We start from the raw sequence: 15,118 nt of genomic DNA, 5'->3' as shown, positions 1-15,118 counted from the left end.
CTTAACTAACATGTGAAGAAAAACACGTAAAATTTACGGTGAAATTTTAAAGAATTGAAGAAAAAACACCAACAAAACGTGTTGTTTTTATATGAAAAACCGTATTTATTGTTTAATACACTGATAAATATATCTCCATTGATTCCTTATCACACACTGCCCTCTGCTGGCTGAAGAGGCTCAATCCAGCGCAACGAGTCTGAGCAGCATCTTGAAACATGGCGGCCTGTAAAGACTGAGTCCCAGGACTTTAAATAATCTGAGATGAGGAATAATCAGCTCTTGTTCTCAGTCTGATTGTTTCACGTTTGAGTTCAGGTGAGACGATTTTCCTCCTCAGCGTTTCTTCCAGGTGAATTTCTTTCGTGCGCCCTCCTGGCCCGGCTTCTTCCTCTCCCTCACTCTGGGGTCAGGGGTCAGCAGACCCGCTGGAAGTAAAAGAAAGAGACAAATTAATCTCCAGTTTTTTCCCCTTTTATTTTGGTATGGTTTATACTTAATTACCGACTTAATATCTTAATTATTTAGAAATGAATTAATAAAATAGATATAATTTACGCTATCCCTCATCCCTGTGGTGCATTCAGGTGCTTTAAAAGAAGCACGGGCATTTGATATCTAAATGTTTGACCGCCCTCATGAGCTCCTTCTGATATAAAATCAAAGCGGGAAGTTAATTCAAGACAAGTACTTTTTAAAGAAAAAAAAAATGGCCGCCCACCTTGTCTCATCGTCTCCATCTCCCCCTCCGACAGGAAGCAGAGCATCGCCCGGGCCACGGCGAGTCGCAGCGCCCCCGCCTGTCCCGACCGCCCCCCTCCGCTGACGGTGCACTCCAGGTCGAAGCGTCCGAGCATGCCCATGAACTGCAGCGGGAACATCAGCTGCTCCCTGAGAGCGGAGAAGAAGAAAGTGACGGAGAGATAATGAAAGAAAGAAGCGTGGCTGAATAGTCGGAGCGGAGTGTGTGCTATTAAACAGATAGCCGTATCAACAGCGCAGGGGAAGCTAATTTAATGTCTGCTTGGGTGACTTCTCAGACAAGCAGAGAGGATCCCGACGCCGTGAAAGGCTTTTATTTTACAATCTCAGCGCCGCATATTACACAGGAAGTTCTGACTCAGCAGGAACAGGATCAAACGTGTGTGTGTGTGTGTGAAAAGAAAGTGTGTGTTCTGGATGGCGTCTCAGCCTGAATGGCCGCCGGCTGCTGACAAAGTCAATTGTCACCTCTCTGCTCCAATTACAGCCCGTCCTCACACGGCGTGACAACACCAGCTCCGGACCTCACACACACACACACGCACACAGAAGCCTCACACACACACACGATCACTCAACTGTGTAATTAACTTACTACACGGAGATAAATAAAAAAACGAGGCGATGCTGTGAAGAGTGAAAAAGCTGCTTTTTAATTCTTTTTTTTTTTTTGGAGAGGAGGAGGGAGTGAAACACATCACGCCGTGCATTTTAAAGCGTGAATGAAGCAGCAGAGAGAGAGAGAGGGCGTACCTGTCCTGTAAGACGGGGAAGTAGTGCAGGTAGTCCTGGCCGTTGATGCTGATGCGTCCGGAGCCGCAGTCTCGGAGAACGACAGTGGAGTCAGACGTCTTCCTCCGGCCTGAGAGGGGAAAAAGATTCATTTAAAGTTACTCTTTAGTTTGACATTCATGGTGACAGCTGTCCTGACTCCTTAGACCTGAATTTTTACGGTTTAATGACGGATTAAAGTTACATTTTTAGGTCTATTTTTGTTGCTTTCACCGCAGCAAATCTCTAAAACGTTTAAGCAGGCAAGAAATACATGCATCTACATCGTCTCTAACGTTTCTGTCTTGCGTTGTTGCCAAATAACCAGATAAAAATGCATGCATAATGAATAAATACAGCATAAACTACAAAATAAGGGCTGGAAGTTCAGAGGTCAAAGGTGTATTTCTCTCTTAACAAGCTCTGAAGATCGACAGAAACTTTCTGAAAACATCCGTTTTTGTGAAGATGTAAAAACAAGGACTTGGCCGACAACATTGCAGTCTTCCTGCAGAGACAGCTGGTTATAATATAGGTTGATACATTTACCGAGGTGAGGAAAGTCGATGCCTACCCTCTGACGTGCTGAAGGCCACGCCGCGCTCGTCGGTCTCCAGCGACGGCACCGTTTGCTTCCTGGACTGAGCCTCCAGCTGCCGCCTGTAATGCAGGACGAACTCCTTCTGTGTGGCGCAGTACGGCATGGACAGCAGGCGCTCCATCAGCTGGATGAAGTGGTTATACTGAAGAAAGACAACATATAAGTGTCCAAAAACAGCCTGAAACTTCTTAAATTGATGGTGACAGATGAGAGGAAGTTCTCACATCCTGAGGGGAGATGGTCTCCACCAGCAGCGCCTCCAGTTCCTCCTTCAGGAGCCACCGGCTTGTTCCTAAAGTGCTGACGGAGACGGATATAAATAATAATAAGCATCAAAAGAGAGTCATCCAACATGTTTAAGGTTAAAATATAATTCTTCTCTTCTTACATTTGCTTGACATCCATGGTGAAGACTCCCTTTGCTCTCAGGCGATCTTGGTACTTCTCTATTTTCAGGATTTTGCTGTACATTTCCTAAAACGCACCAAAAAACACAAACCAGTCAGGATGAGGCATAAAAACACACATGACACTCAATCCTCCAAACAGAGACCTTCTTTTTTGAAGGCGGGATCATTTATGTTTAAACCAGAAACAGCCATTAGGTCGCTCTCTTTAAAGCCACCAGACTCCATTGACAAAAGCAGTAATTTAACCCTGAGAATCACAGGAGTCGCTCGTCTACAGCGGCATTGATTGATTAGCTTTCTTGTGTTCCTGGGGTTTTAAAGGGTTAATTTGGATCCACCACAACATCTGTGTAACACTCAATAAGACAAAAAATGCTAACTGACCGAGGCAGGATTAAAGCAGAGACTCCTACGCTCTGAGGGGTAAAATCAGTGTTTTTGTGAATGGAGTCTGGTGGCTTGGAAAAAAAGCGATGTAACGGCTGTTTCTCATTTCAAAACAAGGATTTTCCTCTTAAACAAAGATGTTGATGTCTTAAGGGATGCTTTCTGTGATGTTGTCAGACACTTGGAATAACAGTTCAAGCATGTCAGTGGAAAAAACAACCACCTTTCTGGACCTATTTAGCCATCAAGCACCAAAAATACGTAAAAACAAGGTGTAAAAATACAGAAATTAGCCTTAAAGAGTTAAAATTGCATAAAATGACTTTACAAAATACTGAAATATTCACAATACTACACATATAACACTTCATTCCCTAAAATTAGACCTTTTTTGAAGGCCAGATCATCTATTTTCAAACCACAAACAGCTGCTACATCGTTCTCCTCAAAACCACCAGACTCCATCTACAAAAGTGGCAATTTAACCTTGAGGAAACACAGGAGTGGCTTTGTCTATGGCTGCACTGATTAGTGAGCTTTCTTGTGTTATTCCATTACTTTGGAGTTTTAAACGGTTCATTTGGATTCACCACATTATCTGTGTAACACTCAATAACACACAAAAAATCTAACCGATTGAGGCAGCGTTAAAGCAGCGACTCCTACGCTCTGTGGGGTAAAATGAGTGTTTTTGTAGATGGAGTCTGGTGGCTTGGAAAAAGTGATGTAACGGCTGTTTCTGGTTTTTAAAAAGTACTCTAAAGAAAAAGGTTGATGTCTTTAGGGATCCTTTCTGTGATGCTATCAGACACTTTGTATAACAGTTTATCCACCTTCTTTGGAAGGGCCCAAAATACGTAAAAACAGAGATGTAAACGTACTGTAACTACCCTTAAAGAGAGTTTAAATTACATAAAATGACTTCACAAAATACTGAAATATTCTTGTGTACAGATCGTCAAATAATTCTCGCTTTGGGGATAACCTGAAGGCGGGGGATTCACAGACAGAGACAGACAGACGGATGGATGGATGGATGGAAGGGTGGGCATGCTGGTCACGTCCCCGAGGCAGAAGACACCCCCCCAGCAGCCGGGGTGAGAACTCATTTCCCCGTCAATTATTCACCAGATGTTTGTTTAATTCCTTCTTGATAGAGTGTGCCTAATCCGCTGCCACTCCGACCGGCGACAGAGGGGTACGGGAGGAGCAGGAGGGGGGGTGTTTAAAAAAAAAAAAAAAGCAAACAAGAAGCAAAAACCAATTTTCTTTGGGAAAAAAAAGGGTAATAGAAAATCAGAAAAAAGGAGAGTACAGGAGGAGGGGGGATGCGCTACATGTTTGCTAACAGTGCGCGCTACAAAGGAGAGGAATACTTCACATGGATGAAAGAGGGAGAGGAGTGGTATCAGGAGGATAGAAGTACACATTTCCTATTCAATAAGTGGACTTTAAACGCACCGCAAGACCTTATAAGTATGAGAGGAGCTTTCAAGAAGGTGTGTTAGCGGTGTTTTTATGCTCCCCGGGGTTTGAGGCGTATAAAAGGCTCGGTGGAGCAGCGAGCAGGTTAATGTAGCAGCCAACAGCATCCAGGGGAGAGCAGCCGAGCAGAGAGGCCGCCCCACACGCCACTGCCCCCTCCTGGAAACACTCCTGAGGTGTGTGAGGCGGTCGCTGGTAAGAGTTTAAGAAAAAGATAACCAGGAGTGGACACAAGACAGGAAGGAAAACAGGAAGAGGAAACGTGAACGAGGAGGAGAAGGGAAAGGAAGCACAAGCTTCCAGACACGTCTGACACACCTATTTAAGCTGACAGCAGGGGTGCCAATTGTGTCTGCAGGGCACAATGGTTCGCTGTGTGTGTGTGTGTGTGTGTGTGAGTGTGTGAGTAAGAAGTGTGACACACGCCGCTCGTATGTGTCTTTGAACAAGGTCAGCAGCAGCAGGCAGGAGGAGAACAGTTTGTGTGAGATGGAGGAAGAAGGAGGAGGTGCTCGGAGGTGAATCGTGAAGCAGCCCCTCTTTCTTCCTCCTCCTCCTCCTCCTCCTCTCGCACCACCACACCCCTGCCTCCCTCCAAATCCCCCCGGAGGAGTCGCTCCCCGTGGCGGGACAAAGCCTGACGAGCCAGACGCGACACACCTCGGAGACGATTTTGAACCCTGCGATTTTGTTTATTTACATCCGTCTCCTAGGCAACACTTGTTGTTTTTATTGCTTATAAAATAACACACATCAAATTTCAATTGATTAAAATGTTTTCTTACTTTCAGTTTGTTTCATATTTTATTATTTAGACTTTAAAACAACCAAACTAAAACTCCTTTATTGCTTAGTTAAAAGGGCCGATCCAGCTCCACGTTGGCGCCCCCTGGTGGTCACTCTTTGTCTTTTCCCACCGGGCCTATCAGCTGCAAAAATCTAGTTTCTTCATGATGCATACAGTTTTGTTTTCTCCATGACTGAAGCTTCTGTTAGCAGCTTAATGTATTTTTTTCCTAAGCCTTGTTGTTGGACGTTTCTGGAAAATTCTCCAAGCTTATGGATAAAATAATCTGCCTTTTTTGGCCGATCGAGCAACATTAATACCCGACAAATCCAATATATAAGAGAACAGTTTCAGATCATCAGCCTTTAAACCGGACGACCTCTGACCCCTCCATCCTCCCTCTTATCTCCCCCCTCTCCGCTCAGCTGTGGAAAAGAGGATCCGACGTTGCCTCTCCTCGGGGACGACACAGCCTCCTCTCTGTCTGAATGCGATATGACCCGAGGGTGCAGGAGGCAGAGGAGGAGAAGAGGGGATTTGAGGTGGATGAAGATTTACCTCCACCTCCTCAGATAAAGAGCTGACAGCTGCCTGCAGTACTCACATGCATGAGGGAGTAGTACGACTGTTTGCCGGTGTAGAACAGGAAGTGGAACGGCCGGCCGTCTGCTCCCCACTGGACGGCTGTGGAGGCAGGATGGAGAATAAAATCAGAGTCAGTTACACGATAATGAAGATCCTGGAAACTTTTAGAATAACAGAAAAAAAAACTGTACCTCTCTGCTGAGGAAATATCTCCTCTGGATGCTGGAAAACAAGGAGAATTTTGTGTGAAATCAAGGGTTACTAAAGTAATTATCTAGAAGATTTTAATTTAAATAAATTTCTGTTAAGTCTCTATCTATCTATCCCAAGCGGCGCCCAGTTAGTGACGCGTTTTCCATCAGCCAGCAGTGGTTGGTCTGCCAGAGAGGGTAGGCGGAGCTAAGCGGCTGCTTTTCCGCTCTCTGCAAGTGTTGCGAGTAAACAGTAATCTACTATGGCTGAACAAACAAAGAAAAGATTGATGACTACAGATACAACTTCAACAAGAAGTGAAAATCCAAAGAAGAAGAAACAAACTCGACGCTCAGATGAAGCAAACAGTCTGAAAAGGAAAGCGACCGTCAGCCAGGAAAATCAAGAGTTACAGCCGGAGCCGACCGTGGACGTCACACATGCAGCACTGTCTGGATATCTGGGAAGTGTGCTCCCGCAATTACCGTTTATCGCCACAGGTGGCGCCAAAGAGAACGAAATGGGATCTTTGAGATAATAAAACTAAATATTTGAGTCTTTTTAAGCAAAAAGTAACAGCCAGTGTGCCTCATTAAGAGTGAATGTGAAGTTAATACAATGACTCATCCAGCAAATACCGGCTTTGATGTTTTCAATATTTATGCAGGTTTGCGATCTATTTCATACCCAGAATTCACGTAAATCTGACTCCCGTTGTAATTCGCTTTGACAGTTTAAGTGTTCATAACTAAAAACATTTTACAAATAATACTTAATTAGGGCCTGATCAGAAAGAACGCGTTTCAGCAGCTGGGGGCTTTTTTGTCATTGTTTTCAATAAGAGCTTTTAGCACGCTCTGTGCGCCTCGCGTTTTTGAGGAAACGCTTTGAGCACCTCGAGTTGAAAAACCTTCAACTCAAAGCGGAAAAGTGCCCGACGTCATGGGCGCCTTTTCTCATTGTCCAATCGGTTAAACGAGAGGCGGGCCTTCTGTCAGTAGATAATATAACAGTTAGGTTAATGACAGCTGTGATTCAGTAGGCAGTGCTGTGCGCCTCACATTTTACCGCAAGAGAAACTTACTCTGTCTGATCACGCCCTTATCCCCCCACCAATAATTGAGGCCGCTTCACTCAGTGCCTGTCTCGTTTGTCTCACCCTTTTCTCTGTTAGTTTCGTGGTCAGTTTGACAAACAGGGTTTGTAAAGTTTACAGTCTGCCATGCTGTACTTGTGAGCCCCAAACAGCAGGGTGCGCTCGACCCCAGTGTGGATGAAGGTTGAGCAAATTTAACCAAAGAATAACGTGCGTCATGGAGGGATTTGAAGAAGTGAAGTCGTCAAAAATTGTGAGAGAAATAAGTTTAATCCATGCTTCTTTTTTAAACCACTTGTGACCCTTTAGGCTCATGTTTTGACTCCTTAGGAGAATGGGAAGCACTGTAAACCTTTCAGTGATCTGGTAAAATGTTAGACCAAACAAGAAAACTTTAACAGGATTTATATCCTACAAACGCAGCCTTTACTGTCTGCAACAGGAAAGTGTTTATGTGTGTGAGCAGCACAGACGTACCTTCATGATCGGCCGGGCTTTCTTGTCAAACAGGCCGGAGGGGAAGAGGTAGGCGATGCTCCTCTGTTGGAGAGAGAGGAAGAAAAAAGAAGGAAAAAAAACAGGAAAAGTGAGACGACAGTTTGAGAGATGACGGCAGATTATGACAAACGCTGACACGTCCGAACAACAGAGGTCACACCGACTGATGACAGCCAAAGTGACAGAGCAGGAGGCACAAGCTGCTGCCGGGTTCAAGGAAAGGCGAGCGTGATGCGTGTGTGTGTGTGTGTGTGTGTGTGTGTGTGTGTGTGTGTGTGTGTGTGTGTGTGTGTGTGTGTGTGTGTGTGTGTGTGTGGAGTTAGAGGAGAAAACAAGCAGAAAAAGGCACAAGTTTTCGGCCTGGTTGACAGCGAGCAGAGGACAGCGTGGACGTCCAACAGTTCACTCCAAGTTCATCCTCCTCGCCGTGTGTGTGTGTGTGTGTGTGTGTGTGTGTGTGTGTGTGTGTACGAGCTATTAGCAGGGCTACAGATGGCGCCGGGAACGTGTGCGTGATCGAAGAGAGGGAGACAGGAAGTGTGTTTGCCCCGCCACACTCATCAAGACAGTCTGTTCATCCCTCTCTTCCTCCTCTTCCTCCTCTCTGTCGGTTCAATTAGCGGGGCAGCAGGTGCAGCGGGAGCGAGCAGGTTGCCGCCTTTAAGGTTGTCAAAACGACCGAAAGCGGGGAAGGAGAGGAGCGGCCGAGGGGAGCGCGTGTGTGTGAAGGTGTGAGAGACAGGAAGAGGGAGACAACAGTGGAGAAGTTAACGGTAAAGACGGGCAGGTAACAGATGAAGACACACAGACCCCCGACGGGGAAAGATGGAGTGACGGAGGAAGAACACGGGTCGACACGGGTTTGTGTTCACATCAATGCCGATCGGAGCCGAGGCGATAATTACCCGGGTCTGCTGCAGAGTCATGTGACCGGGTCTGCTGCAGATTGTAACCTTTCCCATGATGCAAAAACGCCGGTTGTTAGCGGGTTTTTTGACCAGCATGAAAGCGGCTAAATTCTCTGCAGAAGTCCGTCTGCGGCTGCATCTCATGACCATAAGATGTGGGATAAAGAGCTTCAACAGGACAGAAACCTGCAGAACCTCCTGATAAAAACACAGAACTTTACTCTCGTAGTGCTGAAACTGTTTACAATTAATCGATTGTTGGATCAATGAAAAGTTAAGTCATTTTAAAGCAGAAACGTTTCCGTTTCCAGCTCATCAAATATGATTAAAATACACATTTTATTGTTTTATTTTATTTAATTATTCCTGATTATCACATTTTATTTTTATCTTCTGTAACTTTATTTATTTTACATTTTAGGCTGTTTTATCGACTTTTTAAAATATTGTTTTATTCTATTTTATTATTCCTGTTTATCTGTTTAGTGTTTTATAAGCTTATTTATTTCTTCCTTTTTATTTCTTATTTTGGTATCTCGACTTCGAACACTTTTATTCTCCCTCCTGTGTTTCCTCATAACAGAGCGTTTCCTCGGTTCGTCAGCTTCCTGTTTTATCGAGTCCTTTATTTAATACATTCTTTTTGTGGGGGTGATTGTATTGTTGTTATTGATTTTGTTTTTGTGAAGCACTTTGTGTTACATCTGCTGTTTGAAAAGTGCTTTACAAATAAAGTCTGACTGATCTAAAAGCAGAAAGATTGTAAACTACAGAGCTACAACCTGAAGATGGAGGTTATCATTGTTTGATAAATTACTTCATATTTAATAAAAGCTTTAAATTATTGCAAATTTTCTACATATTAACAAAAAAAATAATCTTGTTTTTGCTCTTAATTTGGTTTTCGAGACGAGCAATTGTTTCATGAGTTTACAGCCAAACAGACGTATCACTCGGAGCCCTGATTTCAGTGCTACAACATCAATCGTGTCTCCTTCGACTCTGACACGTCACAGCTCATAAAAGTGCTCATCTAACGACTACCGTTTCCATAAATGATCATTTTACTACACAAAAAGTCACAAAAAAGTTACAATTAACATTCCCAGAACCCAACTGATGCTTTGTAAGTTCTTGTTTTGGCCGACCAGCAGCACAAACCTAACATATATTTAATTTCCAATACGTTTGAACGGCGCATTCAAAGTCCCTGACCCAAATATTCCAAGTCTTTTCATCACTTTATGTGAACTGTATGAATGTACACTTAGTTGATTTTACCAGCTGTTAAAATTATCTGCTTGTATGTTTTTTCAGGAGACAACAGTTCTGATTGTTCCTGTGTCTTCATCACTGTCACACCTGAGGACTCCAAACCAGAGCCGCGGGATTTATCAGGTGTCTCTCCAGTCCTCCCAAATTTTCCTCTTCCCCTCCACACGCATAAGTTCGTGGCTGCTCGCCGTCGCTTCGTTTTTCACAGCCTGACGCCAACAGCTCTCTTCATTACTTGTGAGGGACACCGGGGACTGGGTAAAGGGGGAGTGGGAAATCAGGCTAAACGGTTGGAGCAGTGAGGGCCAAAATCTGGCACCAGCATGTGGGTGTGTTTGAGGGCGTTGCTAATGTGCCTGATGCAGTGGATTAGCCAGAGGTGGCCCCACCTGCCTGCCTGCGACAATGCTAATAATGCTGACGATGATGTGAAGAGAAAACACATCCCCACACCAGCCTGTATTGATGGAACAAAATTAAATGCTTTAACTCCTTTTGGCTTTTAAATCTGAAGGTTTGCAGCTGTCTGATTGCTCACCACAAGTAAAAAAAACAACAACCAACTTTTATGCAAAATAAGCCAATTCATGACCCAGCCCTTGGCCACATATATCCTTATTTACTTCTACAAAATCCGTATTAATTTCCTAATACAGCCGGGCACTGTAGAAGACAAAGTTACTCTAACAGCAGTCATAACTTTCGTGTATTTATTGGGGACTATTTTCAGCGGCGGATTAATCCATATTTGTTGCTTTTTGTTGACATTTGGGGCAAATACATTTGATATTTATATATGATTTAAAAGCAACAAAGGTATGCACAATACATGAAAGACACTCACAAGGAAAAGAGTGGTAAGCATGCATGCAGTAAAGCACAATACACTGTGTCTTACGTCTACGTCCTCCTGGGTGAAGTTCTCCGGGTCCTCTCCCATCATGTTAGCCAGATGCCGTTTCCCGACGTTAAACTCCTCCACCTGCTTCTGGATGAACTCCACCGTGAATTTCTCTGGCCCTGCAGCCGCCAGGTTCTTTTTGTGGAGGGCAGAGCTCACACATATCTGCCTGCAAAGGACCTGAGGATGAGGACAGATATGAGCCGTTATTTTGAGGTGTAGCGTTAGCTATAATGTGCTAACTTGCAAAATATCCGGAGCAGCACAGATCTACAACTACTAAACTACAAGCCGAACTGAAATTAAGAGTAAGATCATTTGATTGAAAACGTCGCGAGGTCTAAAACACTATAATAAAAGTAAATGCAGCGTGCTAGACTTTTAATTCCATTATCCGCAAAGCAAGTTTCGGCTAACAGAGCATGCTAACTCAAGGACGTCTGTGTTCCTCCATTTTATTGCATTTCTGTGACTTCTCCTTTGTTTAAAACACACTAATGCTACATTATAAAAGACAAAGTGGCACTTCACCTGTCGGCTTAACTGCGACGTGACGGTGTTTATACTCGAGCTGCAAGTTCCACATTTTCCGAGAAACGATCCCACGGTTCTCACACAGGACGCCGCCATGTTTTTTCTGACAGCTGTGACGTCAGCGGCGGAAGTTGTCGGAGACAAGTGCCGTGAATTAAAAAATGCAAATTGGACGAAATATTTTAATAATACTGACAGAAATTATACAATCATTGCTCGTTATGTATTTTTTTCTTTTTTAAACTCTTATTAAACCTATTACTAGCCTTGCTGTAGGAAATGTAAATAGAAACGCACTAAAATAATATGTTTTTAAAGCTTTAGTCGCCATGAAGTTGGTTTAATAATGGCGCAGCTGAGAGCAAAGTCTGCAGTGATTCAGCACAGAAAACTTTTCCTCATGTCCCTTTTTTGAGGGTAAAGTAACACCAGATATTGCCTGAAATCTAACGCTTAATCTCCCTTCAATTAATTGTTTACAGGTTTACCAAACAAACATCCTTAACACGCAGCAATTTGTTTGCATGCAAGCAATTGTGACTCACACAACTCTCTGCAACCGCTTTGACCCTGGAGACCTGCTAACTTTGCACATGTAAGGCTCCGATGCCCTGTCCGGTTTAACGCAGCCTGCATGCGAGCACCATCTGTCCTCCATGTAAAATCACTGACAATAGGAGGGCTGCTGTAAATGTCACGCCACAGGATTTAAAGCAGCCGATCCACATGACTTATCAGAAATAACACAATAAAAAATGCTCAGTCACAGTCTGCCAAACACGCTGGCAAGGCCACACATAAAACAGATTGTTTTGCATATGTGGTGCTGCCGGTGCCGGGCAGCACAAATATGGATTAACACAACATTTTGTGTGGATTCCTTGAATAGAAGCTGCCTTCTTAGACAAACTTCATGGACAGATTAAGAAAATAATCATGACTGTGATCCCGTTCTTGTTATGAGCTGCAGGAGGTCCGGTGCCGTGCTCAACAGCATGCTGAAAATAATGATTCAGATGCTGGTTAGACCTTTAAGTATGAAAACACTTCCTGTTTTTAAAGGTAAATGTGGCCTCTATCCCTCTCAGTGTGTGTGTGTGCGTTTTCAGTACAGTACTATGCTGTGTTTACAGATCAATGCTGTGTGTCTTCACTTAGATCACTTTGATAGAGTTGGAACAGGAACACGGGGAGATTAATCAAAGTGAAGGGGCACTGACTCCCGGCCCGTGCCAGTCGATACGGCTGCGTGGTTAATTTGCCCCGAGGAGGGCTGTCGTCAGGCAGATGATAAACAGTGTTTGCCCCGTTTTTTAGCCACAAGCGTGCTCCTGCTCACCAAGAAAAATAGTTTCGACCCGTGGTCTCTAATTTACAGTGGGGGGTGAGAGGTCGGACATTAATCATGCTTCTGCCGTGGCCCGTCTCTGACAGGCGAGGCACTGTGGGTGGACTGTGTGGAGATATTCATTCGGTGTGGACTCAGGTAAACCAGGAAACTAACTGTAGCAACTTGTAATGACTGCAAGTTGTGTAGTTTGTTAATTTCACATGTCATGTAATGTTAATAAGAGGAAACACTTTGTTATACCATGGTCTGGCGGAATGCTCGTTTCTGATTGGCTGAAGGGCGTGAGTTAATTCCTGATAATGGACCCCTGTGAAACATTGTTCTAAATTAATGCGCTAGCTAGCCTGTGGCCAAAGTTAACAACAATACCAACAGTCAAATCCAACAAGCTAACATCTAATTACAGCGATTATAACCTATTTGGAGATAACGGCAGCTAAACGACTGAAGTGTAGTCCTTTACCTCTGTACACCCGCCCTCGTACGTCTCACTAATTCAGGCTGCGGCTAACCAAAATGGCCGATCATTTGTTCGTGAAGATCTTGATGTTGATGTGGGGGAAAATGACATGTCTGATTAGCTAGCTTGTCTTGTAGTTAAACATACCGTCAAGTTTTACTTACTGTATTTCAGCCCTACCCTATTTTATTGACCTTGAATCTTGCTAGCAAACCGTTAGCTCTCTAGCTAACAGCTGAGCCGAAGCTCTTGGTGCGCTGCGCTTTTTAGAAAGATTTCTTTCTGCCATTTGTAGCTAAGACTACTGGAGCAGTTTCCATTGCACAAAAACAGAGTTACAGGGTTGTTTAAATTTTAGATTATGATTGCATTAAAACATGATCTTTAGTAAGTGACCATGGCGTAAGCAGGATAATGCACTCTGAGGTGTCCATTATCTGGAATTTTTGTACTCCAAGGAGGCAACCGTCCATTACTTCCTGATAATGGACACATTGTTGGGCCTTATCTGTCACTAAATGGGAACCAAACACTGACAGTTGCTGTGAAAATAGTAAATCTACCCTGAAAACAGTTGCTATGACGTGAAAGTAAAAGGATTTCATTCAGAGAACCGTATGGGCGTCTGTTTCATGTTTGGCATGTGCCATCAATGCTTCATATTAGCTCGCAGCTCAGTGCCAAGCTTTAGAGACTTGGCTCCCGTCCAGCTCCTTCAACAGATCTCCATATGGACGACAAGGATTCCTGCGCCGCCTTGAAAGGGAATCATCACAATAGGCGACACTGACCTCCGCCGAATCTGCCCCGTCCCCAGATTGGGTAACATCCTTTTTAATTGTACGGCTAAAACAGAGATGGAGGAAGAAATAAAGGAGGATATCACACCGTGGAGCCGTGCCAAGTCCGCTCCTTCCCCCTCTTTCCCAAGGATGGAGTGCAGCAGAATTGAGGGCTTATAATACCAGCGAGCTGAGGCTTTGCTCCAGTCATCATTTCCATGCTGCTTTACGCTGATTCCCTAATATCCTTAGCGCCGTGCGTAGGGATAAGCCCATCGTGCCGAAACATGGCTGTCATGCCTATAAACCGTTCACGGCTCTAAAGAATCCATTATGGCTGCTCCACAAACATGGGGACTCAAAGGGCCACTTTGCTCAAGCTCATTTACTCTTTTAAAGCGTATTTATTTACCCTTAGTGCTGCTGTGAGGGATCTTCAATACACCACAAAGCATCACAGCAGGCTGTGGAAATGTCTTTTTTAAGTCTAAGTGGTCATTCAAACCATGAATCACACATCTTTAATATACTTACTGTAGCTGCACGGCTTTATGAAGCACATGTTGATCTCGCAGTGGAATATTCCTCTGCTGAGTTTGATCGGTGTCGCTCCTCTGTGGGTCACATCTGTCAGGGGTAAAGTGTTTACTCACCTCCATTAATTTCAGGGGTCCATCCTCCTGCAGGTTTAGGGAAAGCATCCTCTGAAGAATCTTTAGTGCAAAAACGGATCCACACACAGCAGGGTGAGTGTGACGTGCACATTCGCTCGCTCGATTTGAAACCGTTTTAACGTCATTCAGGACGTTTCTTAGATTTCATTACATTTTTAAACGCTGTGCATGTAAAATAAAGACACCTGTTACCACTCTCTCTGTTTACACCCTGAAACAAACCCAACATTTTCTACTCCTATCACCATTTATATCCACATTGCTGTTCCTCTTTACCTCCCTGCTCCAGCGTCTGTTCTTACTCCTCATTGTATTAAAATTGCCACTTAAAATTCAGATTTCTACGCCCAGTTCTACTCATATTCCTGTTAAATTCTTATTCCATTTCTTTAACTTAACTCTCATTTATTTCCTCATTCATACCCATGTTATCTTTTCCATTCCTAATCCAGATCTATAATTCTAATTTCTATACCCACTTCTATTTCTAATGCTATGTTAAATCCATATTCATATTCACACTTCTAATAGCATTTTTTGTTCCATTTTCAATTCAAATAAATAGATGTGTCTGTTCTTCCCTGTCACTAATTCCAATGTTGTTCACATGTATACTTCCTAATCTGTTCTTTTTCATATTTATTTCTTATTCCAGTTGT

General features: G+C 43.7%; 1 protein-coding gene across 1 annotated transcript; it reads right to left on the bottom strand.

Annotated features, from left to right (window-relative positions):
• Positions 1-81: 81 nt before the first annotated feature.
• Positions 82-11,288, bottom strand: mrps9 (mitochondrial ribosomal protein S9). Its single transcript, XM_069675474.1, has 11 exons — positions 11,190-11,288; positions 10,656-10,838; positions 7,554-7,616; positions 5,980-6,010; positions 5,808-5,887; positions 2,523-2,608; positions 2,359-2,434; positions 2,108-2,276; positions 1,516-1,624; positions 722-891; positions 82-428 (listed from the first exon to the last, which is right to left on the bottom strand). Exons 1-11 carry the CDS (start codon positions 11,286-11,288, stop codon positions 337-339), a joined length of 1,158 nt encoding a protein of 385 aa, XP_069531575.1. The 3' UTR covers positions 82-336.
• Between the last annotated feature and the right edge of the window lie 3,830 nt (positions 11,289-15,118).

This window comes from Semicossyphus pulcher, unplaced genomic scaffold (assembly GCF_022749685.1).
Source record: "Semicossyphus pulcher isolate SPU_LCO1_2020_fin unplaced genomic scaffold, fSemPul1.0.p SCAF_24, whole genome shotgun sequence".
NCBI classification, from domain to species: Eukaryota; Metazoa; Chordata; class Actinopteri; order Labriformes; family Labridae; genus Semicossyphus; species Semicossyphus pulcher.
The sequence above is the reverse complement of the archived record's forward strand: the minus strand, read 5'-3'. Positions and strand labels throughout refer to the sequence as shown.

Coding starts and splice junctions, on each gene's coding strand:
- mrps9 (XM_069675474.1), bottom strand. CDS start 11,288: ATGGCGGCGTCCTGTGTGAGAACCGTGGGATCGTTTCTCGGAAAATGT. Junction 6,011..7,553: donor AAGCCCGGCCGATCATGAAG/GTACGTCTGTGC, acceptor CTTGTTTTCCAG/CATCCAGAGGAGATATTTCC. Junction 2,277..2,358: donor AGACCATCTCCCCTCAGGAT/GTGAGAACTTCC, acceptor GTCTTTCTTCAG/TATAACCACTTCATCCAGCT.